General features: G+C 33.3%; 8 protein-coding genes across 15 annotated transcripts; 5 read left to right on the top strand and 3 right to left on the bottom strand.

Annotated features, from left to right (window-relative positions):
• The first annotated feature begins 829 nt into the window (after nt 1-829).
• Nucleotides 830-3020, top strand: LOC143185142 (uncharacterized). The gene is made up of 12 exons (XM_076387878.1): nt 830-852; nt 888-961; nt 1013-1182; nt 1260-1385; nt 1448-1565; nt 1618-1879; nt 1954-2055; nt 2089-2220; nt 2312-2483; nt 2564-2576; nt 2672-2817; nt 2896-3020. The coding sequence occupies exons 1-12, from the start codon at nt 830-832 to the stop codon at nt 2947-2949; spliced, it is 1392 nt and encodes a 463-aa protein (XP_076243993.1). The 3' UTR covers nt 2950-3020.
• Mus81 (mus81 structure-specific endonuclease subunit) lies at nt 2531-5172 on the bottom strand. Its single transcript, XM_076387780.1, has 5 exons — nt 4437-5172; nt 4158-4371; nt 3864-4076; nt 3666-3779; nt 2531-3597 (listed from the first exon to the last, which is right to left on the bottom strand). The coding sequence occupies exons 1-5, from the start codon at nt 5147-5149 to the stop codon at nt 3352-3354; spliced, it is 1500 nt and encodes a 499-aa protein (XP_076243895.1). The 5' UTR covers nt 5150-5172; the 3' UTR covers nt 2531-3351.
• A 190-nt stretch (nt 5173-5362) lies between these two features.
• Nucleotides 5363-9051, top strand: Shc (SHC-adaptor protein). Of its 2 annotated transcripts, XM_076387781.1 has the most exons (12): nt 5363-5503; nt 5564-5755; nt 5868-5993; nt 6085-6155; nt 6318-6378; nt 6456-6629; nt 6702-6865; nt 6940-7175; nt 7255-7407; nt 7490-7617; nt 7691-7801; nt 7892-9051. In XM_076387781.1, exons 3-12 carry the CDS (start codon nt 5895-5897, stop codon nt 8024-8026), a joined length of 1332 nt encoding a protein of 443 aa, XP_076243896.1. In that variant the 5' UTR covers nt 5363-5503; nt 5564-5755; nt 5868-5894; the 3' UTR covers nt 8027-9051. The 2 variants fall into 2 exon arrangements, with proteins under 2 accessions (XP_076243896.1, XP_076243897.1); XM_076387782.1 differs by lacking the exon at nt 5564-5755 and having other exon boundaries at nt 5365-5503.
• Nucleotides 9052-9453: 402 nt separating this feature from the next.
• On the top strand, nt 9454-10722 carry Frg1 (FSHD region gene 1). The gene is made up of 5 exons (XM_076387791.1): nt 9454-9669; nt 9740-9816; nt 9897-10189; nt 10260-10459; nt 10537-10722. The coding sequence occupies exons 1-5, from the start codon at nt 9611-9613 to the stop codon at nt 10682-10684; spliced, it is 777 nt and encodes a 258-aa protein (XP_076243906.1). The 5' UTR covers nt 9454-9610; the 3' UTR covers nt 10685-10722.
• Nucleotides 10723-10838: 116 nt separating this feature from the next.
• Nucleotides 10839-11645, top strand: LOC143185068 (uncharacterized). The gene is made up of 2 exons (XM_076387793.1): nt 10839-11319; nt 11425-11645. Exons 1-2 carry the CDS (start codon nt 10840-10842, stop codon nt 11629-11631), a joined length of 687 nt encoding a protein of 228 aa, XP_076243908.1. The 5' UTR covers nt 10839; the 3' UTR covers nt 11632-11645.
• On the top strand, nt 11480-13656 carry LOC143185064 (mitochondrial thiamine pyrophosphate carrier). 4 transcript variants are annotated; one of them, XM_076387788.1, is made up of 5 exons: nt 11480-11564; nt 12117-12280; nt 12339-12494; nt 12760-12962; nt 13028-13656. In XM_076387788.1, the coding sequence occupies exons 2-5, from the start codon at nt 12161-12163 to the stop codon at nt 13494-13496; spliced, it is 948 nt and encodes a 315-aa protein (XP_076243903.1). In that variant the 5' UTR covers nt 11480-11564; nt 12117-12160; the 3' UTR covers nt 13497-13656. The 4 variants fall into 4 exon arrangements, with proteins under 4 accessions (XP_076243903.1, XP_076243902.1, XP_076243904.1 ...); XM_076387787.1 differs by having other exon boundaries at nt 11521-11641; XM_076387789.1 differs by lacking the exon at nt 11480-11564 and adding an exon at nt 11893-12013 and having other exon boundaries at nt 12339-12375; nt 12812-12962.
• On the bottom strand, nt 13657-15383 carry LOC143185063 (glyoxylate reductase/hydroxypyruvate reductase-like). The gene is made up of 4 exons (XM_076387785.1): nt 14886-15383; nt 14394-14714; nt 13859-14316; nt 13657-13796 (listed from the first exon to the last, which is right to left on the bottom strand). Exons 1-4 carry the CDS (start codon nt 15071-15073, stop codon nt 13669-13671), a joined length of 1095 nt encoding a protein of 364 aa, XP_076243900.1. The 5' UTR covers nt 15074-15383; the 3' UTR covers nt 13657-13668.
• Nucleotides 15384-15464: 81 nt separating this feature from the next.
• On the bottom strand, nt 15465-17223 carry LOC143184590 (bifunctional methylenetetrahydrofolate dehydrogenase/cyclohydrolase, mitochondrial-like). 4 transcript variants are annotated; one of them, XM_076386926.1, is made up of 5 exons: nt 17084-17223; nt 16814-16972; nt 16513-16697; nt 16071-16439; nt 15465-15984 (listed from the first exon to the last, which is right to left on the bottom strand). In XM_076386926.1, exons 2-5 carry the CDS (start codon nt 16885-16887, stop codon nt 15635-15637), a joined length of 978 nt encoding a protein of 325 aa, XP_076243041.1. In that variant the 5' UTR covers nt 16888-16972; nt 17084-17223; the 3' UTR covers nt 15465-15634. The 4 variants fall into 4 exon arrangements, with proteins under 4 accessions (XP_076243041.1, XP_076243044.1, XP_076243045.1 ...); XM_076386929.1 differs by having other exon boundaries at nt 16077-16439; XM_076386930.1 differs by having other exon boundaries at nt 16071-16358.
• Between the last annotated feature and the right edge of the window lie 3925 nt (nt 17224-21148).

Raw genomic sequence — 21148 nt, 5'->3', positions numbered from 1 at the left:
AATGTATCAGAGATTTGTGGCTTTCACGGCCAAGCATCATACAGTTCTGATTGTTGAGGCTTTCGGGTGTAAGCCGTGTCCTTCTGGAATTGTATTCCCAACGTTTAGCCAGCATTGCAACTAGCTTCATCAGGGAGTCAAGAGACACACTGATACTGATACTGTACTGTATCAGAAGGACACGGCTTACACTCGAAAGCCTCAACAGTCATCTTAACTTATGTATTTCTTAATCCGTAATTCAATACCTTTTTTTTGCTCTTCGCTAAAAGGCAAAGAAAGCTGAATAAAGTATAGTCACGATAGAAGCTCGCGTCCACATCCGACTGCCCCGAGCTGCGGCTCTCGATCGAGCAACTATCATACTTTTTGCATATTTGACTATTCTCATTCTTTTGGTTCTCGTTCAAATACTACAATTAACCCCTGACTCACCCAAATAAGCACTTCATTCTCCTTCACACACTATTCTACCACTCTACCAGCATCGCAATTACTTATTTCACAAGCTACTTATACCTAGGTGTACCTATTTTTTGAAGAAGAAAGAAACATCGATCTTGAACAAGTAGGTAGAATAAATTGATATAAGTATGGGGGAAGTCAGAATATACGTGTCTACCTATCACACAAGACAACCTTCATCTACCATAATTTCGCATCACCTCTGTTGCCATTACGCATTAAAAATTTAGGTACGCTTATTCGACAGACTATGCTACTTCTTTTTCATCCGTATAAAACCATTTTCTTACTTTCTGCAGACCAATTTTGCGAACATCATTTTCCCTAATTCTGAGTGCAGCGCATTTCCAAGAAATACTCCGATATGAGCAGTAAGGCGAAAGCCACGTTTATTGTAGTCAGCACATTGTTCTGCAACATAGTTTCGCACAGTTGCTACGACTAGCAAGAAAAAACATTATTCATAAAATTAATAAGAATAAATGTATATATTCTTGTGATATTTAACTCTGTTCAAATGCTAAATAATCGTGTTCAAAATGTACAGTGCTTCAGAGAACCGGAAACGAAATACACGACATATTCGACATCCATCATTACAGAGTGTTGAAAACGTATTTGACACTTGTAGGGTATTCTCCTTTTGAGAAAGACTTACGCAGTAGTATCATCTCAGTTGTACAAATAATCAGTTCAATGCATTTGTTAGCAATGACGGTGAGTAAAACGTGTTTATACTGAATAATTACAGGAACTGGAGTAAATTATTTAATAATACATCCATGACTGGCTAGATAATACAATTTTGGATCCAAGTACACAAGAAGAATTTGGACGGAGCCGTCGAGACTCTGCCACATTTTGCGTCAGGCGGTTTATGGCTAATCCTAGCAGTAAATTGCTCTTTTAATAAGCACAATGTACGTACAATATGTTAGTTGATGTTAAGAAAAGAGAATCGTAGAACTTCGAAATATTATAGTTTAGAAAACTATTTGTTGCTGTGGAAGAAGAATGGAGACATCAATGCGAAACTGACAATGTGCAGATTCTAGATAAGTTCACCACGAAAGGAAGTAAAATTGCCCTACTATACAGAAGTAGGTACTTCTTTTTTTGAGAAAAATGGGCATCATAAATGGTATTTTCCAGGTGCACTGACAGGGTGGGCTCTAGTATTCCAGTTAACTCCTTGGTACAATCCTCTGATGGATATTATTCGACCATTAAACGAAACTCGGTCGCGAAATCAAGTACTTGAGATATATCATGTACTGGATCCCGAGACTCATTTTTATTTCACATATGTTCACATGTGTTGGTATACAGTTTTTACTGTCGTAACGATAAACGCCATAGATTCTTTAAACATCATTATAAGTCACCATATCTCTGCACTGTTTGCCATATGCGGGTAATTATCATTATGTAATAAAAAAGCAATTATATTCGGTAAAAAGCGAACTAAAGAATAATTATAAGATGAAGATCAATTTTTTTCCCATTTCGCACAATTTGTTCTAAGAAAAAAATGATTACCGACATATATTTGCCTAATGAACGACTGCCGTATAGATTATTTATTTTCATGTATATTATTTGCATAAAAATATAAATATCGTTTTTTGATTTAAATTCTTATAATGAACACAGAAGACAAATTCAAAAAGCGACAGAAATACACGATCATGTCTCGGTGGACTATGGATACCAACAAATTAGGCAATGCGTGATGATCCACAAGAGAGCTATTCAGTTTGTACCGATTAAATAAGTCTAAAATTAAACAAAGAATGTAAGACTATTACTCCATGCTAATTAATTCATATATGTTTTCTACTTTAAGGTCTTTCGTGCTTTGGGAGTCAATAAATCGGAAAACGTTTTTGTTTACGATCATTCTTAATCTAATCGGTCTCAGTGCTATAGCCTTTCAAGTAAGAACAAATTTTCTGTGGATAATGTCCACCTATAAAAGCATTGACAACTTTTGTTTAATAGACTATTATGCATCTGCATGAACCTGTAATAGCTCTTAAACACTGTCTTTTCTTCTGTGGCCAAAACTTCCATTTATTCTTTTTCACTTTGGTTGGAGAAACTATTACAGAGCATAGTTCAAAACTACTCGATGATATGTATGTTTTTAATTAGAAATAAAGATTACAATTTCTAGAATTTAAAGCGACAATCGTAATGTATTGAGGATTTTTGAACAGCTCTAGCTGCAAATGGTACCAAACGACAATGAAGGCGCGAAGGATACTTCAAATAATGCAAATACGGTCTTCTAGACCTTGCAAGTTGACTGCTGCAGGATTATACGACCTCAATACTATGAATTTTGCAGTGGTATATGCGTATATAGTAATATACAAATCTTTATAGCGTAACTTGAATAATTAATAATAAATTTCTTTTACCTTTCAGACTTTTAAAGCGTCTATGTCGTACTGTACGATGTTGCTCTCATTAAAAGAATGAATCTGCCACATTACTTAAAAGAAATGTCTTACAATTACAAGCTGCACCTATTTTAGATGAAAAATTAAAAGAAATTCGGAATATGAGGTTTAAATAATATTAATATAAACCAGTCAATATCTAAGAAAAAATCTGTCAAATGCATGATCACAAAGGAAAGAGACTGTTTTGACGTTGAGAACGACGACGTGTCATCATTTACACTTCACAGGTTCTACTCTATCATTATACCGCCCATCGCTCTGTAAGAGACACCGTCAATTTTTTTCCATGTCAATCAACTTACACTTATTTATTGATCATTCTTTTAAAGAGAATATGCGAAGAGCGTCCCGAGTTTTTAGCGTTGAAACAGTTTTTAAAAGTAAAAGAGGTACCTTTATTTATGTAAAATATTATTTATCAATTTAGGTTTTTCTTTGTATATAACTGGTAAATTGTTTTACTAAGTGTTATACCAAGTTGACGTTTTTTGTCACCACACTCAATGCTAGATAATAACATTTCCCCATTGCAATCAGGCTCTTGCAAAGCATCGATTAAGAGCTGCGGTGTTGAGTAACGTTCCGCGATTGCAACAGCTTTGTCTACAGATATTCCTTTTAATTGTAGCAAGTGACGAATAAACATCTCGCTTACCTTAAACACCTAAAAAACGAGAGATATTTATTCACACGATCGTTAATGCAATTTTTAACTGTATAAGTTTGATATACTTTTTGCTTAGATGCTGCTTTATTAAACTCTTGAAATTCCATGAGATTGAGAATATTACTTGAAATATCTGCTTGTTTAAGAGTTGCTTTTTTACAGCCTATCAAATTTTTCTCCTATAACAAAAGCAGGATTCTTCATGAGATACAATAAAGCAATTTATTTAGAATTATAAGACTTTTACCAGAAGAATTACATACTTTAAAAATATCATGCAAAATATTTGTCAATGATGATAAATAAAACATAGAATCCTTATGATTCTTTGTATATTTGACTAAAAATCCATCTTGCATTAATGTATTAATAGAAGCTTGCATCAATGATGAATGTGGTAACATTGATCTTTGACCTTTGTCATACTCTTCAATTATATACATAAGATTATCAATTCCAGATTGTTTCAGCCGGAACTATAATGAAATAAGTTCTTTCGTGATCGTACAAGAATATATAATAGGTAAAATGGATTAAGAATTTAATCATCATATTACCTTCTGTTCATAATATCTTCCATCTATAATACTAGCACTTAAATCATCTATTCGTTTTCTTTCTATTACATAGGGTAGAATTAATTCACTATTTGTAATCCTACATCTTGCAATCCATGCAAAATCACCAACTTTTAAGTGGCGTACTTCAAATAATATGCCAAGCTGAGATAATTCCACCAGTGTAGCATCATGCTGAGACTTTGTTTTACCACTAAAATATAATCTTTTAAAGTTACCATAATAAATTTAGATATAGTACAATGGAAGGAAACATACCCACAGGTTTCCTGCTTATCTACTAGTAGTATTATATCAAATTTATTTGCTTCTAAATAAATATCCTTCTGAAGACTATCTGTAGAATTAACTATACTACCTCCTGCATTATTTATTGTTTCCTTACTTGGATTTTTTGTTTTTTTAAACTTTTCTTGCAATTTCTCAGTGTGAATGTTACTCTCCTTAGTCTTCCTACTTACAAAACACTCCTCAGTTTGTTCAAATCTTTCACTAATTATTCTTTCTACAGATTGAGACCTCTGACTCTGTGTAGGCTTAGTTAAATTAGTCTGATTTTTTCTATTATTCTCAAGGTAATTGTCATTAATAACACGTTTAAAAGCATTAGCCCTTTTCTCTATACAATTCGTCTCCACTTGTTGCGATTTATATTTTTTTTCGGGCGCATGCTCTTTAATAGAATTGCAATATGTACAGGTAAGATCATCGGTACTCGAACCTTTATTTCGAGCCTTATGTTTTTCAAGTTTTTTATCTAACATGGAACATAGTTTCGTGCCAAAATGTTGTAATATTATGCAGTCTTTTCCAGACTTCAACGGTAATGGGTACTTTTTCAAGGAAACAAGCGCTTTTGAAAAATAATGTTGCAAATCGGAGTTTCTGGAGACTGCTTCTTTCCTCCATTCTTCTAACCACAACTCGAACAATGGATTCGGCTTCTCCGATTTAAGTTTCACTCTTTTCATATTGAATTACCTTTTCTGGCTTAATATCCTTAGCTCCATATTTTCATATTTTATTGAAAAAGTCAAGTTTTCGTGGGCACTGACTCAATGGTTGAGAGGGAAAAAAAGTTTCGGCATGTACAGTCGGTGAGAAAGGCAGTTCAATTATCGATAATTCGCATTTAGTGTCCATGAAATTCCGCGAGACAGCGAATGTAGCCAATGTTTGTGGTGTGGCAGAAAATGCAGACGAATACGCACTTATCGTAGTGTTCCCTTATGTCAAGTGATCACAAAGGATTCCTGTGAAATGATTACTAAGTCGAACGAGTGTAATTGTATTGTGGATATACGATACCGTTGATCGTTCACGAGGTATGATCTCATTTCCTGGTAGATCATACGAATAATAATCAAAAGTTCCTTTTTCCCCAGTTAACAGAACGTTTCAATCAGCTGCATATCCTTGTTATTCTGACGAGCATGTTATAATTATAAAGTTATCGGTATTATATAATAAATGACAACTGACAGAGCTGTTGAAATACTACTGTAAAGTATGGAGAAATGCCAGTGCAACTAATTTATACAACTCAACTAAGAAAAGCATAGAAATCTTGTTCCTAAGTATGCACATAGTTTGGGTATACATTTCTGTGTGAAATGTTTCAATTTGGCTTTAATTATTGCTGAAAGGATAGAACTATGGTTTTGTGTGATGCTAGTGTGTCTGTTACAGTTATATGAGCGTGCATAGAATTTAAAAATGGCAACTGGAGGTAGTAGTTTCATAAGTAAGCCAGCCAGAGGATGGTTACACCCAGACCACTTAGTGAGTAAAGAAGGAATTACATATACTGTTAAGGTAAGCTTTCAATATACTGCAGTAAAATATGATATCCGAAGCAATTGTAGAACTGACTTTTATTGAGATCTTTTCTCTATGAATTTTTCAGTATATAGGTTGCCTTGAAGTATACACATCTATGAAAAGTTTAGATTTTGAAACAAGATCATGTGTTGCCAAGTAAGTCTTGCAATATATCTATAAGCATATATATTTTTCACAAGCGCATCAGGCTGTATACTAATTAACTTTTTAATTATAAATTGATGAGTAGTGTTGATCAATTTAACTATTATGAGAGGGTTAGCTTATTGCTTATAATGGAATTTCATGTTTTTTTAGAGAATGCATAAACAGAGTTTGCGAAGCAGCAGGATTAAAATCTGCAGACAAAAAGAGAAGGGTATCTATTTGCAATATACTGTCTTTTTTACTCTAAAAAAGAATAGTAAACTAATATTTCTAATTCTCATTACTTAGGTAGACAGAAAAGTGTTAAGGGCAATAGCGGATAAGCCTCGCATGGAACACACAGGTGCTACAATAAATCTGACTATTAGCAGCTGTAGTTTAGCTTTGACTAACATAGACACAGGTCACATTATTGCTAAACATGAAATGCCGCGTATATCCTTTGCTTCGGGTGGCGATACGGTAAATTATCTTTCATGCATACTTCTAAATTTATAATCCCTGAAGTACTAAATGGATATAATATTTCTATAGGAGATACTGGACTTTGTTGCGTACGTTGCAAAGAACATGCAAGAATGGCGCGCTTGTTATGTATTAGAATGTGGAGGAGGATTGGCACAAGATGTTATATCCACCATTGGTCAAGCTTTCGAATTACGTTTCAAAGAATTCCTTACAAAACCGTCTTCACTACAGTAAGTGCATACTTCATACATGTATAGCATACTGTAATTTTTCTTTTATTTTGCATTTATCATTTTTCTTCCAGTCCCATGTTGAATGGCATGCGAGAAGCAGATAGAGATTACTATAACGATTTACCAGGCAAAGTACCGCCCGATATCGGTCCTCCACCTGTACCACCATTACCCACAGCATCAACCCTACCCAATTTAAAGCATCACCATTCTGGTCAGAATCACATATCGAGAAGCAATGCACAGAATTCTGCTTTGCACGATTCATTCTCATCCAATTCCGATAGACATCATCAACAATGGGCAGGTAATACTACAAAAAGATAATCACGATTATGCGATCATGTCGTAAGTTATATCACGATTTTTATTCGATTGTGTTACAGAAACTGGTAACTTAATTGACTTAAATTCGGATGGAACGACTACTGCAAATTTCAATTTACCTCCTGAACATAATTACGTGAATGATAGCGTTATAGCAGCGAATCGAGAAAGTCATCGCGATCAAACATCACTGTTTGACGTGTTTGATATGCGTAAGTGATATTAATACATTACTTCTATATTTTCTTGTAATGCAAAGCTGAAGATTTCTTCACGAACAACTGGAATTTTCAGAGCCATTTAGTTCTGCGATATCGGATATGAATAGATTAAGTCCACACTCTCAGAAACAACAACTAAAGCACGAAATATGGTTCCATGGAAGCGTGAGTCGCGCTGAAGCAGAATCTATGCTGTCTAGAGTAAGATGATTAAATAAACAGTACAATAATAATATCGTAATAGTAATGCTGTAACAATATTCAATTTTAATAGGATGGCGATTTTCTGGTCAGAGAGTCTCAAGGTTCTCCTGGACAGTATGTCCTTACGGGTATGAACAATGGTACACCAAAACATTTACTGTTAATTGATCCAGAAGGTGTAGTAAGTATTACGGCAATATTGATAGTTCAATAATATAGGATACTTTCTACTTAAAAAGATATATGTAATTTTAATTCGTTTGAATTTCAGGTACGCACAAAAGATCGTGTTTTTGATAGTGTAAGTCATTTAGTAAATCACCATTGCGATAATGTACTACCAATTATATCAGCGGACAGTGTTTTAGTACTTCGATATCCAATTCCTAGACGTATGAATAATTGATTTTTACAAAAGTAACAAACAGTGCCCGAAAGAATAAGTAAAGCTGATGTTTAGTATCGGATGATTCTGCGTCGATACTTATTGTGGAAAGAGTCAACGCCTAATACGATGCTTTCGATAGTAATTACAAAATCCGTCATTCGACATGAACGTTAAACATAATTAAAATTTGATGCTATGACTGTTTTCCTTTTAAATTATAAATGTGCTGAAGAATAGTTTATGAGAAATTCTTCTCTATATTCTTATTAAGATAAAAAATCGTTAAACCCTTATGAATAAAAAAAAGAATTAAATGTCATCTTAATATTGATAATAACGTCAAAATGCACAAAAAAATATGTGGATTCTATTCACAATGTTAAGAATTATTTCCACTTATAAGAATTGCCTAATGCAAAAACCTTTGAATGCATAAATGGCCTTCCTGAATAATTCTATCTGTGAACAACGTATAATTATTTAAAATAACAATCTTCCACTTTTTAAAATACCTTTTAAATTATTTTAAGTCCAAATTCTAGTACATAAACATCTAGAAGCTCGAAGATAACTAAAAATTGTCATGAATTCAAGCATCCAAAATTGAATATGTAGCAAAAAGAAACATGATACTTGCATTTATCTGATCCATTTGCTTCTACAAGTCTGAATATAAATTTTCATGTATGGTATTCATACACCACAAAGTGTGCCACAATTTTCTAGTAACGTTTCAGTACTCATTACTGAATAGAATAGAAATATATCTTTAATTTTATATGTAATTTGTACCATGTAGATCATGGCTTTTACGAGAAATGTTTTTGTAACTTTAGTCACTTCGCATACGACTCATGCTAGTATCAACGTGGAAAAATATATAACGATATATTTTTACGACTTTGTAATTTCCGTGTTGTATAATATTTTGATTATTCCGTATTTACAGAGTAATCTCCATTTGTAATCTCAATTTTAATAGAATAATTATACTATTTCATATTTATATTGCTTTATATTCAAAAATATATTGATTAAAGCTAGCTATGCATTTTGCTTATTGGTTCCCAAAAGTATTGGAACTTAATTCCGATGAAATTGCAATTAATTTGAGTTGCTGTAATAATATTTAGATTAAATAGATAAATACCTGACAAATATTCAAGATTAATTCGGAGGAAATGAATATTCGAATTAAAAAAAATGCACTTTTAACTTATTTCAATAAATATTAATGTGTGAACTACTCGATGTACGCTACGTATTTAACGAATTTAAAAACCAACTTCTCGGCACATATTGTGAAATATGAAGAAAAGAAAATGGAACTTGAAATACAGTATAGGAAACTTACTAAGCCAAAAGTAACTAGTTCATATGTTCTATTTGTTGTTACTGCTGTGCCTAATAAATATTGGCCATAAAAATATGCAATACCATTGAAAAAAATATTGTTCATTAATATAATTACAGAGATACGATTATTATCTAGACACGTACATTAATACAATGGAAAGACTTCTGCCTATATTATAACATAACATTTTGCAGAGGTTATAAAGTTATTAACAGTGTTAAATGCTTCAAAGTTAATCCAAAAAAATGTCAGAGTACGATAAAGTAAGAACGGGGAAACTTGTTTTGAAAGGCGAGAAAGTAAAGTATGTGTTGACTTTATCACTAATATGTTTCTGAATTTATACATCGTAATTTTACGTTTATTTTTTACAGGTCGAAAAAACGAAAATCAAAAAGACAAGAGAAAGAACATGTTACTGCTACTGATGATAAGGACATTACAGCTCATGGTATTTTAATTAATGTGAATATTACTTACATTAATCTACTGTATCATATTCTTACGAGAATGTGTCTAATATATTTATAGGTGGATGGTGGAAAGCCACACAAGTATCAGAAGTCACAGGGACAGTGGCAATAGAGTTTGGAAATCACACATATATGAAAGCTTTGGATAATGGGCTATTCACATTAGGTGCACCTCATAATGAAGGTGAAGGACCTTCCCCAGAAGAAATTTTAACAGCATTCCCAATAGGAGAAACTAAAATTGCATTGAAATCTGGTTATGGAAAGTATTTAGGTGTTGATAAAAAAGGAATTGTTGTTGGAAGAAGCGATGCAGTAGGCATGATTGAACAATGGGAACCAATTTTCCAGGTACCTTAAACTTGAAACTTTGTATGCAATATATGAAGTTAAAACAGAATATCATTTAATATATTTGTAGGACAATAAACTTGCTATTTTGAATAGCAACAACTGCTTTATATCCCTTACTGAGGAAGATGACATTGTTTGTCAAAGTAGAAAAGCTGGATCTTCAGAATTTTGTACAATAAGAAGCATAACTCAGAAAACACAAGATCCAACTAAAGACATCCCAAAAGAGGAACAAGGATCACTTCAAGATGTTGAAGTGAATTATGTGTAAGTAATACAAATAATACATAAGAAAGATTTACAGGAATATAATGATCAGATATGTCATAATACCTGTTTTTTAGGAGAAAGTTTCAGAAATTTCAAGATAAGAAGTTGAAGATATGTAAAGGAGATAGTTCAGAATTAGAAAGAGCAAAACGCGAGGGAAATTTACATGAAACTTTGTTAGACAGGAGGAGTAAAATGAAAGCGGATCGATATTGTAAATAATTTTATGTAATAAAGAATCTATGTACCTTTAACTTTAACTATTACAATTTTAATAAATTACTGATTTTTAAATATGTTCTCATTTTTAACACGCTAAATTCAATGGCTCTGTTTACGAATCATCTCGTATTATCGATCAAACGAGCACAATAAAAATGGAAGAACCGGTACGAAAATCGGTCCTAGAGCATAGTCGAGAAATCAAAAGATTTCATTTATGTAGACTTATTTTTTGTGCAAAAATTACGAGCTGCGAGGATATCATACAATTGTTTGATGCATCGATAAAAGAAAAATTGCAACACATCACAGGATTACTTCTCATTTATTCTGACTTTATAATTAATTTGATCGAAGCTTCAGAAGACGAAATATTTCGATTTTGTAACGAAATATTCACCTCTAATACAGAAATCATAGCAAATGCAAAATGTTTGTACGTACAAAACGATTCTAAAAAAAGATTTTTTCAGAAGTGGCACTATAAAAGAATGAACGATCATACCTTGAAAGAAGCAAAATTGAAAATAATCGATGATACCTTCGAAAATGCTTCTAGCATATGTAAAACAATAATTTTGGATTTGCATAAATTATATACTGAATTATGGGACACATACGTTCTGAAAAACGATGTATGTCAATATGTATTAACGTATTAAACAATTAAGAAAAAACCGCGGCAAAAACTACTATATGAAATGTATATCAATTTGTAAATATAATGAATTTTTTTACAGCAAAGTTTCATTGAACAATTAGATTTAATATCCAAAAATGGTCACTCAAGTATTCCATCTAAATCGAATGTAGAATATGTGCTCCAAAGTCGCTGGGGATGCAATTTGGCGACACTGGCGAAGGATTATTATCAATTACGGTATCCGTGTAACTTTGACGATTATTCAATAGTTTCCGCAATTATAGAAGAAATAAAATACAAATAAGTATATAAACGTATGGAAGCATGACATTTATAAACATATATAGTTGTATACTTTTTAATGATACCTTATCTGTGCTTGTTCTGCGATTGTTTTCGGAAGAAAGGACTATTTGCAATGAACAAATTTTTCATTTTATTTTTAATAATAAGTTATTAAAGATGTGATGCAATAAATTGTCATATTTATACAAATTTTGTATCGTATGCGTATATATTCTTAATACATATAATCATGTTTCGTCGTTTCCTTTATTAATGCGCAATTTTAAGTAACTTACGATAAGTGATTAAAATGTTTATACGTGTACATTTTCGTAATTTAACCGAGGTTATATTTTAGTTTCCTTGTACCAAAATAATTACGTTTCTGTAACACGTAACTGGTAAAGTATATATATTATTTGTTATTATCCTTTTGTTAAACGTTTATTCTCAAATTTATTCTCAAAAATATAATTTTTTATTAACTAATTTTTATGTTTACAGTATATCAAATCAATTAAATGTGATTTTGACATAGAAAAAAAACAATGGGTAGTTTGCTAAAAGCAGATGGTCATGATACAGATCATGCTGTGGCAGGAGCTATTAGTGGTTTTGTAACAAGATTTGCTTGTCAGCCCTTAGATGTTGTCAAAATTAGATTTCAGGTATACATAAAGCAAATGTGATTCATGATACTCTGTATTGTATTGAAAATTATTGCAGTTACAAGTTGAACCGATTGCTCATGATCATCATATCAGTAAGTATCGTTCTATAACACAAGCATTTTTCTTAATATTCAAAGAAGAAGGAATTTCTGCATTTTGGAAAGGACATGTTCCTGCCCAATTACTTTCCATTGCATATGGAATGGGTCAGGTGAATATACAGCTATTTAAATAAGAGAATTATGTACCAGTCAATCTAAGAAGATGAGAATAACTATTGTTACCTTTACATATGAAGAATAAACTGTGTAAAGTTTATTAAGTAAAACTAATTACTTTTAAATATGTTAAAGGTGATAATAATTATTACATTACTATCTATAATACACACTGGAAAAATGATTGGTAGTTTTTATGCATTCTCATAACAATTTTGATGTATAAAAGTATGTAATTGTGTTGTTAATGTTTTGCAGTTTTATTCATATCATATATTTATGAAAGCATCTGATAATTTCTCATTACTAGATGAGTGGAAATATTCCATAAAATTTGCAGCTGGAGCTGGAGCTGGTTTTGTAGCTACAATTGTATCCTTCCCTTTTGATACTATCAGAACTAGATTAGTGGCACAATCAAGTAATCATCAAGTATACAAAGGACTTCTACATTCTTGCAGGCAAGTTTTTAAAAACTGATGATATTGTTGTAGACATTAAATTGTCTTTAAAAATATCTTTTCAGTTGTATAATCCGACATGAATCTCCAAAGACTTTTTTCAATGGATTATTGCCAACTTTATTACAAATTGTACCACACAGTGGTCTGCAATTTGCGTTTTATGGATTTTTCACTGATCTGTATAAAAAATATTCTAAAGAAACTAATACAACTTTTTCTAATTCTATGGTATCTGGTAGTGCAGCTGGTCTCCTAGCAAAAACAGCAATATATCCACTTGATCTTAGTAGAAAAAGATTGCAAATACAAGGATTCAAACACGGTAGAACAAATTTTGGCACTTTTTTTCACTGTACAGGGTTGTTAGATTGCTTAAAAATGACAGTAAAAGTAGAAGGAGTAAGAGGGCTATTTAAAGGCCTGGTACCAAGTCAACTGAAAGCTGCTGCAACAACAGCATTACATTTTACTGCATATGAACAGAGTATAACAGCAATCAAAGCAGTGAGATTGTATATTTCAAAAAAGTAAAATGATTGCTGTGCTAAGCAATAATGGAATCATCTAGTGAACACATTCCTCTCATTGTCATCTGTATGAAGTTATACATATACATTATGAAATTTCATTTTATAAGTGTTTATATATTGAGATTTATACATAGGAATAATAAATGTTTCTTAATTATAAATCACGATTGTATTTATAATTGAAGTGGAGCAGGCATTTCAGCTGGTGCTCCTTTCAAAACAGCCAAAATATTCTTAGCAGTAATCTTTGACATTTCCTCTCTGGTTTCAGTAGCAGCACTACCAATGTGAGGTAGAACCACTAAAATAAAATAAAATTTGATATGGTTCTTGTATACACTAAAGCATTATCATCACACTTACCACAGTTGTCTAATTTTAATAGTTCACTATCTAATGGGATTGGTTCAGGAGTCATAACATCCAAACCAGCTGCTCTAATTGTTCCATTTTTTAAAGCTTCTATCAGAGCAAGTTGATCAACAACTTCCCCTCTACTGACATTTATAAATATAGCAGACTTTTTCATTTTCTCAAATGCATTTTGATTAAATAGCTGCCTTGTTTCTGGTGTTAAAGCTGTTGTTACAATTACAAAGTCACTGTTTTGCAATAGTGCATCAAATTCTACACGTTCTCCCCCAAATGCAGATGCTTCTTGTTTAATGCTTCTACTTGTATATAATATTTTACCAACACAGAAACCTTTTAAATTTTTTGCCACCTGAATACCAATACGGCCTAGTCCTACTATTCCAACTGTAGATCCATATAGACCTGGACCACACATCCAAGTAGGTGCCCAAGCCTTCCATTCACCCCTATGAATTACATTTTATAAAAAAACTTATACTATAGTTGCTCAATATTTTTTTTAAATTTATTTACTATTCCATACTTGTAAATGGCTCTGTTTGCTTCTATTAATCGCCTAGAAGTAGCTAATAATAAAGCCATAGTCAATTCAGCTGTTGCATTTGTTAAAATTCCAGGTGTATATCCAACCCTAATATTTCTGCTTTTTAAAGCTTTTAAATCTAAGTGATCAACGCCAACAGACATAGTGGCAACAATTTTTAACTGAGGTCCTGCTGCGTTTAAAACTTCATCATCTATCTTATCTGTTAGTAGGCAGTAAACTGCATCTACGTTTTTTATTTTTGACAATAACACAGATTTTGGAATTGGTTCAGGCTTTTCCCATAAAATGATATCACAACTATGATAAAAAAATTTATATATAAAACTACATTTATTTGGCTCAATATTTAAAAAAATGTTAGATCTGTTAAATATACATGTGCATTAAAAAAAAGCATGTGTCGCTCGTAACGATAAAAAAAAAAGTAAATATTTCTAAGGCTGTTTAAAATATTTTAAGAACACTCACTGTTCTTTGAGTAAATTTAATCCTGCTGTTGGAATATCTGGCCGAGTTATCAAGACTTTTGGGCGACTCATTTTTGTTGAGCTGCATGTAAAATACTTCGTGTCGTTCCACGTTGAAAGTTTAAGAACGGTTGACAGTGGCGGTCTTTTAGATTGTCTAGTGAATCTTGCGAAATTGGATAGAAACATATTGCTTTCGTGTTAAGGAAATATTACAATATCTTTAATATCTATTTTTATTTACAAGATCTCTTAATTGGAGCTGATACCGAAGATATAACCTTACTTATTATCATACTAATACTTATTGTAAATGGTTTACAATATTAAAATATAAAAATCGATTAAATGAGTTTCTGCATGTTGTCAATCGTAATAATAACAATCATTACAGAAGTTATACAATAAATAATATGAGGAAAATGTAAGAGCATTTACATGATACTATATTTATCTAAAGCACGCGAAGCATGATAATTAAAATTTCGGATAATTTAATGGGCAGGAAAGAAAAATAAAAAATAGGGCTCAAGAATTATCTATTTTGTACAATATAAATTATTTAAAAATACTCAGTTACTGTGCTTTATATGCTTTATTTTATCTTTAAAAAAACTTTAAAGTAAAATAATACTATTCCATTTGTAAAATACTTAGTGAAATGCATGTTCAATATGTTAAAAATCCATGATAAGCATTGAGAAGGCTGATAATGCTTCCTTAGGTTAATGTTTTATAAATAAACTTAAACTATTTTGAAGTTAGATGATTTTTCATAGCAAGTGAAATTGTATTTTTCATTGCCATTGCTACAGTCAAAGGACCTACTCCTCCTGGCACTGGAGTTATATATCCAGCAACTGTTTTCACGTTTTCAAAATCTACATCTCCTACTAATTTATATTTATTTCCTACTTTTACTCTTGTTATTCCAACATCAATTACACATGCTCCTGGTTTTACCATCTCTTTAGTGATTAGACCAGGAATGCCAGTTGCTACTACCAATAAGTCTGCTAATTTTGTAAATTTTTCTAATTCAGTATGAGGAGTATGACGATGGCATATAGTTGTGGTCATATCTAATGCACCTGGATAATCTAAAGAACAATATATTGTTAAAACTTTATGTTTTGAGCTCTGACATAATATTTCTTACAACTGTAGTGTTTGTAAAGCCATGTACCTTTACCATCAGCATGTAACTGTAATGCAACTGGTAAACCAATATGTTTTGATCTTCCCACTATTACTGCATTTTTGCCAAATGTTTCCATTTTACTCCTAATTATTAATTCTTTGATAGCTAAAGCAGTTGCAGGAACAATACCACTGCTACTTACTGTTAATTTACCTAAGTTTTCTAAATGAAAACCATCTACATCCTTATTTGGAGCAACTGCTTGGGATACTTCATATTCATCTATATGTTCTGCTAATGGCAATTGTACAAATATTCCATCTACAGCTTCATCTGCATTTAAGCGATTAATTTCATTAATGAGATCCTGTTGTACTATAGTATCTTCTAAATGAAGAGTATAGCTTTCAATTCCTAAAATATTGACAAAGAAAACAGATTGTCTCTAATATTATTTTACTTTCATCTATTTTTAATAATGTGTTACCAATTGCTTTTGCAGCATTCATTTTTCTTTTAATGTATACTTTACTAGCTGGATTGTTTCCAACTAATATAGCTACCAATGTTGGTCTCTTTTTATTCTCATTTATCCAAGCATCAACAACTGTCTTCAGTTCATTCTGAATTTCATTAGCTATCTGTTTACCATTTAATACTACAGCCTCTTTTCTAAAATGAATATAAACTTTGTGTTTCTCCAATTCAAGAAATTCATTAAGAATATTATAGAAGTTTTATAACAATGAATATTCTTTTATATAATTTGTAATCAGAAAGTTACTCACAGAACTTTTGAAGTATGGAGTTGCTTTACAAGTGATTGACTTGTTGCTGTTAAAACCTTTCTCCAGGGCAACATTATGTTTAGAACTAAGGAAATTACTTGAATAGGAAACTTTTTAAATAAAATTTTGCAATTTCAATTACTACTTTTGTTCCCCTAGCTACGAATTAAATTGTCATATCTTAATTTTGTAAACAATGTAGTAACAAAATGCAATACAATCGGTGCAAGCAACAACGTAAAAGTGTACCGAGTGTTCGGTAGAAATTACCTTTCGCATAACTAGTGAAAGGCAGTCTTGTTCTCTATTTTCCAAACGAGTTCTGCGAGTTCATTACATTTTTTCTTGCTTTATTTCCCTAAAGAAATACATGACAATATTCTCTCCAAGCGTGATCGTAACATTGCAATGTTTATATTTTACTGGCTCGGTAAAGGGGTATTGAATATCATAGCACAGACAATTGTACAGGATAAACTGAACGGGCAATACCTTCTGTCCCATGTACCATGCTTTTGGAACTCTAAAGCCCTATTACCATTTTTGTGTCACGCACAACATTAGCAACTGTGCATGAAATAAGAGTGCAGCGCTATACGTGGTAAGAATTCAAATCATAATATCGATTTGATATTATTCTGGTACACATATTGTTAATAACAATCACACACAGTGTGCACTTGTGTAAATGATTGATTTTGTAATTGTTAGTTAACGAATATGGAAATTATTAATTTTTCGTATATTATTCTTCGTTCGATTATTCTCGCAATTCAGTAATTCTTACTAAGTCTTACTAGTTTATGATGTAGACTTTAAAATTTTTATAGAGACGAATAAAAAGTATATTTTAGTAGGACACCCTGTATATTCGATGGTATGGTAGGAAATATGTCTTCATTTGCTGGCATTACCAACATCAGTGACGAAAACAGTGTTTTTTGAGCGCCCTCTGAGATTTTTAAGCGGTGGTTGTGGTAAACACATTGTGTTTTCGGCACTGCCGCTGGTAATACACACTGTATTGATAAGTATAGTCACCGCTAGATGGCTGATGAATTTGTTGGTGCTAGAATGTCGATAGATGTCTCTCGCAACTTCAATTTTTCAATCTATTATTTCTACACTGCTTAATTTAAATCCTCATCAAAACTTTACGCGTACATGCTTATGTAACTATTACATGACATAATTATATAATACTGTATTAGAATTATCTGAAATCATCTTCACGCAAAGAGTATCACAAATACTAAATACCCATCCAGGAAGTGATCATTAACAGTTTCGATATCTTCGATAGATTCTAAACAACGATCTCGTTATCATTTGCTAGAACGAACCAAGAATAAAATTCTAAAATCATATTTCCAGTAGATTACTGTAGAAAATATCACGATGCTTCAAATTTCGTAAAAGGTAAAACACCGCAATCGCGTTTCACCGCAGTCACTTCAAATTCGACCTACGTTCGTGGCCTACTTCCAAGGTCTACACGTAACGCGACGAATCCCAGCTACGATACTGTTTTTAAGCAAACACTAAGTACTTACATGTATCATTGCGTTGACAGCTGCTGAACATAGCGATGACAACCCACGTAAACGAAATAAAATGACATTTTCGACGTACGTATGCACACATTTTTCTCAATAATCACTCAGAATAGACTTCATTACACTGAAAGTTCGATTAACCAAACTTGAATTATTTATTGTATTATCGATTGAGAGCAGAATTCCAACTATAATTTACTAACAGCGTAACAAAGTATATAGGAAAATTATAATACTGTTCTATAATAAAACCCGAGCAGTTCTGGCGAGCAGGGTATATTTTTCCCGTGACGTAAGAAGCGAAAAAATGATTACGGGGGAAAACTTGTCAATCGACTCGTCGCGTTCGCGGGGCACGTGGTTGTCCTTTCTAAACCCGTGACGTCACATCGAAATCATGGTCACAGCGACCCGATCACCATGGAAACTCGCATCACGGGGTCGACACGAGTACGCCCACGAGATTTTAAAGTTCGACCGATGTACCACGCGTCGCCCACAGCTTCACGGGTGAAGTCCTTGCGATAGGTCGGGGATGAAAGCACGAGGACAGCAACAGGTAAAAATCTATTTTAAAAAAAAAAATTCGCTTTCGAATAGAATCACGGGAGCTCGCTTTCATTCGAGAATCGCGAAGTTGGTAATCAGCTCATGAATAGCGGCCGATTCTTTTATCTCATATGTTGTAGAGTAGTTAACAGGAAAAATAGAGGAAGAAAGACTGAAGAATTCCATTAAAATTTTTTGGAAATAATTGAGATTCTGATTCAATAAATCGAAGTCTTATTATGTATAAGCGAATTGTGACTCTGTTAGTCGAGGTTATATTGTGTTTCGGAACATCAACGCTTTGTTATGAAAATTGAAACTCTCGATGAACAGAAAGGCGGCCTTTCAGCGGACACTATACTTTTTTGCTGTTGCATAAGATCCGACAGACCTACTTATCGTCCACGATTGTCGCGTTATGAGCTCCCCCGATGAAGTTCAAAGAATTGGTTTCACTTCCCTTTCTCGCTCGAATGGGACTCTTTGTTCCCGAGGATGACGTGTTGCGGTAATGTCAGTAAGAAGGCCAGTATTGGAACGCACAAATTTGCATGCACTCCCTCGCTCGGTCGATAAAACAGAGTCGGCGTTACGTACGCATATTATTATTCTGATTCACGCAATAACGATTTTGTTTGCTCACGATCTTCCAACGTAGCGCCGTATTCCAATATTTTTCACAATTGCTGCGAATATGTACACCTTAGCTTATATATATTAGAGAAATGACTTTTTTACAAAAAGGGCAACGTTCGAATAACAGTGCATAAGTGAAGATAAAAGAAAAGGTTAGGGGTTCATGAAGGTCGTCTTAGCGAGGGAAATAAGGGACAAGTCGGGAAGAAAACAACGGGATTATAGTGTTCGGTCTGTAATTGTTATACTATTTTACGAAGACTCGCTTTAACGTGACTACACCGTGACGAGGGGTTTCACTTTGCCGCAATGTTGCCCGTTACTGCCAGTTAATGCATTTTCACTCGTGGGATGGTGACGTTAAATGATACGGTTTCCTGTTCGCAGGAAACTCGAAACTCCGTGAGTACCCAAAACTCCACAGCCTAACTTTACTGGAATACCCAAAAATATAGCTGGCACAAAAATCGCGCGACGACAGTCTTCTAAATGTCTCCCGTGAAACAACGTTCCATGAAAAAGATTCTATATTCGTGACTGTAAGGCGAAACGCCCTATAACGCATTTTCAAAAAATTCGGGTTAGTACCTTAATTGAGATCAAGAACATAGAATTTATACTTTTAGAAATAAAATAGAATATTAAAACAATGTTTTCATTTAGAATTAAAGGTACAAGAAAACATGTTACGTCCAACCATGGATATCAATTCTTCGATTAGTAATTGTTCTACTGCCTCTGCAGATCATAACCAATTAGATAGAAGATGTATTAATTATGGTAAATTTTTCAAGAAATGATAGTCAAGTGTCTACTCTTTAACGACTTAATGTATGAATGAGCATTCTTGTCAAGCGTCATAAATTCTCGTCAACGATAGAAACGCATTCGACGGGATTTGACGTTCGTCGGCTTGTCTAGATTATCCTCGCCGAAGTGCTTACTAGACCCGAGTGGAGGAGGTTGTCGGCACTGGCGAGCATCGGCGACGAAGAACAAAACGCTCGAGCGAGAAGGAGCGTGGACGCGACGAGGAGGGGTCGATTCGTGCGAGAGGGAAGGCGTACGTACGTATCACGGCACGCGCGACGAGGAGGGAGAAACCTTACGCCGATTCCTCTCGAGGTCGAACGAGGAACGAAACAGAAAAAGACAGACCGGTCGGTCGTTCTGGCACGTACGCAACAAACGCGACTCCGCGTCTCGGTCAGAAACGGGAGGGAAAAAAAGAAGCGATCGTGCAGTCGTTTATCTCGAACTGGTGTCGAGCCTGCGATAAAAACGGCGAAGATGCTATGGAACGATTTCCGTGTCGTAATGAAATTAAATACATATGTACGTCAAGAAAAAGCAGATTATCTGACGTTTAACACTCGAATGCGTGACTTTTTCAAGTTACATACTTTGAGTGTCGCATTGAGTTCGCTAGAAATTCTATAACCAAAAATTCTTTTTCATTCATTTTCGTGTACAGTCTATAGTGTTCCTTTTCATCTAGTAGCTTCTGTTATAATTGTAGTAAATTACTCGACAACAGACACGACAGTCTACGTACTAAGAATTGAGTTGTATTTTTGCACACAATCAGCCAAGT

This window comes from Calliopsis andreniformis, chromosome 10 (genome assembly GCF_051401765.1).
Source record: "Calliopsis andreniformis isolate RMS-2024a chromosome 10, iyCalAndr_principal, whole genome shotgun sequence".
Taxonomy (NCBI): Eukaryota; Metazoa; Arthropoda; class Insecta; order Hymenoptera; family Andrenidae; genus Calliopsis; species Calliopsis andreniformis.
This window is presented reverse-complemented; position numbering and strand designations above follow the sequence as displayed.

Bases quoted from the DNA above. Each gene is read 5' to 3' on its own strand.
- LOC143185142 (XM_076387878.1), top strand. From the start codon at position 830: ATGAGCAGTAAGGCGAAAGCCAC. The intron at 962-1,012 runs GTGATATTTAAC...CAAAATGTACAG, and splicing joins GAATAAATGTATATATTCTT to TGCTTCAGAGAACCGGAAAC. The intron at 2,221-2,311 runs GTTTGTACCGAT...TTCTACTTTAAG, and splicing joins ATCCACAAGAGAGCTATTCA to GTCTTTCGTGCTTTGGGAGT.
- Mus81 (XM_076387780.1), bottom strand. From the start codon at position 5,149: ATGAAAAGAGTGAAACTTAAATCGGAGAAGCCGAATCCATTGTTCGAG. The intron at 3,780-3,863 runs GTATGTAATTCT...CTTTTGTTATAG, and splicing joins TTTTGCATGATATTTTTAAA to GAGAAAAATTTGATAGGCTG. The intron at 3,598-3,665 runs GTATATCAAACT...CTCGTTTTTTAG, and splicing joins AAGCAGCATCTAAGCAAAAA to GTGTTTAAGGTAAGCGAGAT.
- Shc (XM_076387781.1), top strand. From the start codon at position 5,895: ATGGCAACTGGAGGTAGTAGTTTCATAAGTAAGCCAGCCAGAGGATGG. The intron at 7,176-7,254 runs GTAATACTACAA...ATTGTGTTACAG, and splicing joins ACATCATCAACAATGGGCAG to AAACTGGTAACTTAATTGAC. The intron at 7,618-7,690 runs GTAAGATGATTA...CAATTTTAATAG, and splicing joins CAGAATCTATGCTGTCTAGA to GATGGCGATTTTCTGGTCAG.
- Frg1 (XM_076387791.1), top strand. From the start codon at position 9,611: ATGTCAGAGTACGATAAAGTAAGAACGGGGAAACTTGTTTTGAAAGGC. The intron at 9,817-9,896 runs GTATTTTAATTA...ATATATTTATAG, and splicing joins TAAGGACATTACAGCTCATG to GTGGATGGTGGAAAGCCACA. The intron at 10,460-10,536 runs GTAAGTAATACA...CCTGTTTTTTAG, and splicing joins GATGTTGAAGTGAATTATGT to GAGAAAGTTTCAGAAATTTC.
- LOC143185068 (XM_076387793.1), top strand. From the start codon at position 10,840: ATGGAAGAACCGGTACGAAAATCGGTCCTAGAGCATAGTCGAGAAATC. The intron at 11,320-11,424 runs GTATGTCAATAT...ATTTTTTTACAG, and splicing joins CATACGTTCTGAAAAACGAT to CAAAGTTTCATTGAACAATT.
- LOC143185064 (XM_076387788.1), top strand. From the start codon at position 12,161: ATGGGTAGTTTGCTAAAAGCAGATGGTCATGATACAGATCATGCTGTG. The intron at 12,495-12,759 runs GTGAATATACAG...AATGTTTTGCAG, and splicing joins TTGCATATGGAATGGGTCAG to TTTTATTCATATCATATATT. The intron at 12,963-13,027 runs GCAAGTTTTTAA...ATATCTTTTCAG, and splicing joins GGACTTCTACATTCTTGCAG to TTGTATAATCCGACATGAAT.
- LOC143185063 (XM_076387785.1), bottom strand. From the start codon at position 15,073: ATGTTTCTATCCAATTTCGCAAGATTCACTAGACAATCTAAAAGACCG. The intron at 14,317-14,393 runs GTATGGAATAGT...TGTAATTCATAG, and splicing joins GCAAACAGAGCCATTTACAA to GGGTGAATGGAAGGCTTGGG. The intron at 13,797-13,858 runs GTAAGTGTGATG...ATTTTATTTTAG, and splicing joins ATTAAAATTAGACAACTGTG to TGGTTCTACCTCACATTGGT.
- LOC143184590 (XM_076386926.1), bottom strand. From the start codon at position 16,887: ATGTTGCCCTGGAGAAAGGTTTTAACAGCAACAAGTCAATCACTTGTA. The intron at 16,440-16,512 runs GTAACACATTAT...TCAATATTTTAG, and splicing joins GAATGCTGCAAAAGCAATTG to GAATTGAAAGCTATACTCTT. The intron at 15,985-16,070 runs GTACATGGCTTT...ATTGTTCTTTAG, and splicing joins GTTACATGCTGATGGTAAAG to ATTATCCAGGTGCATTAGAT.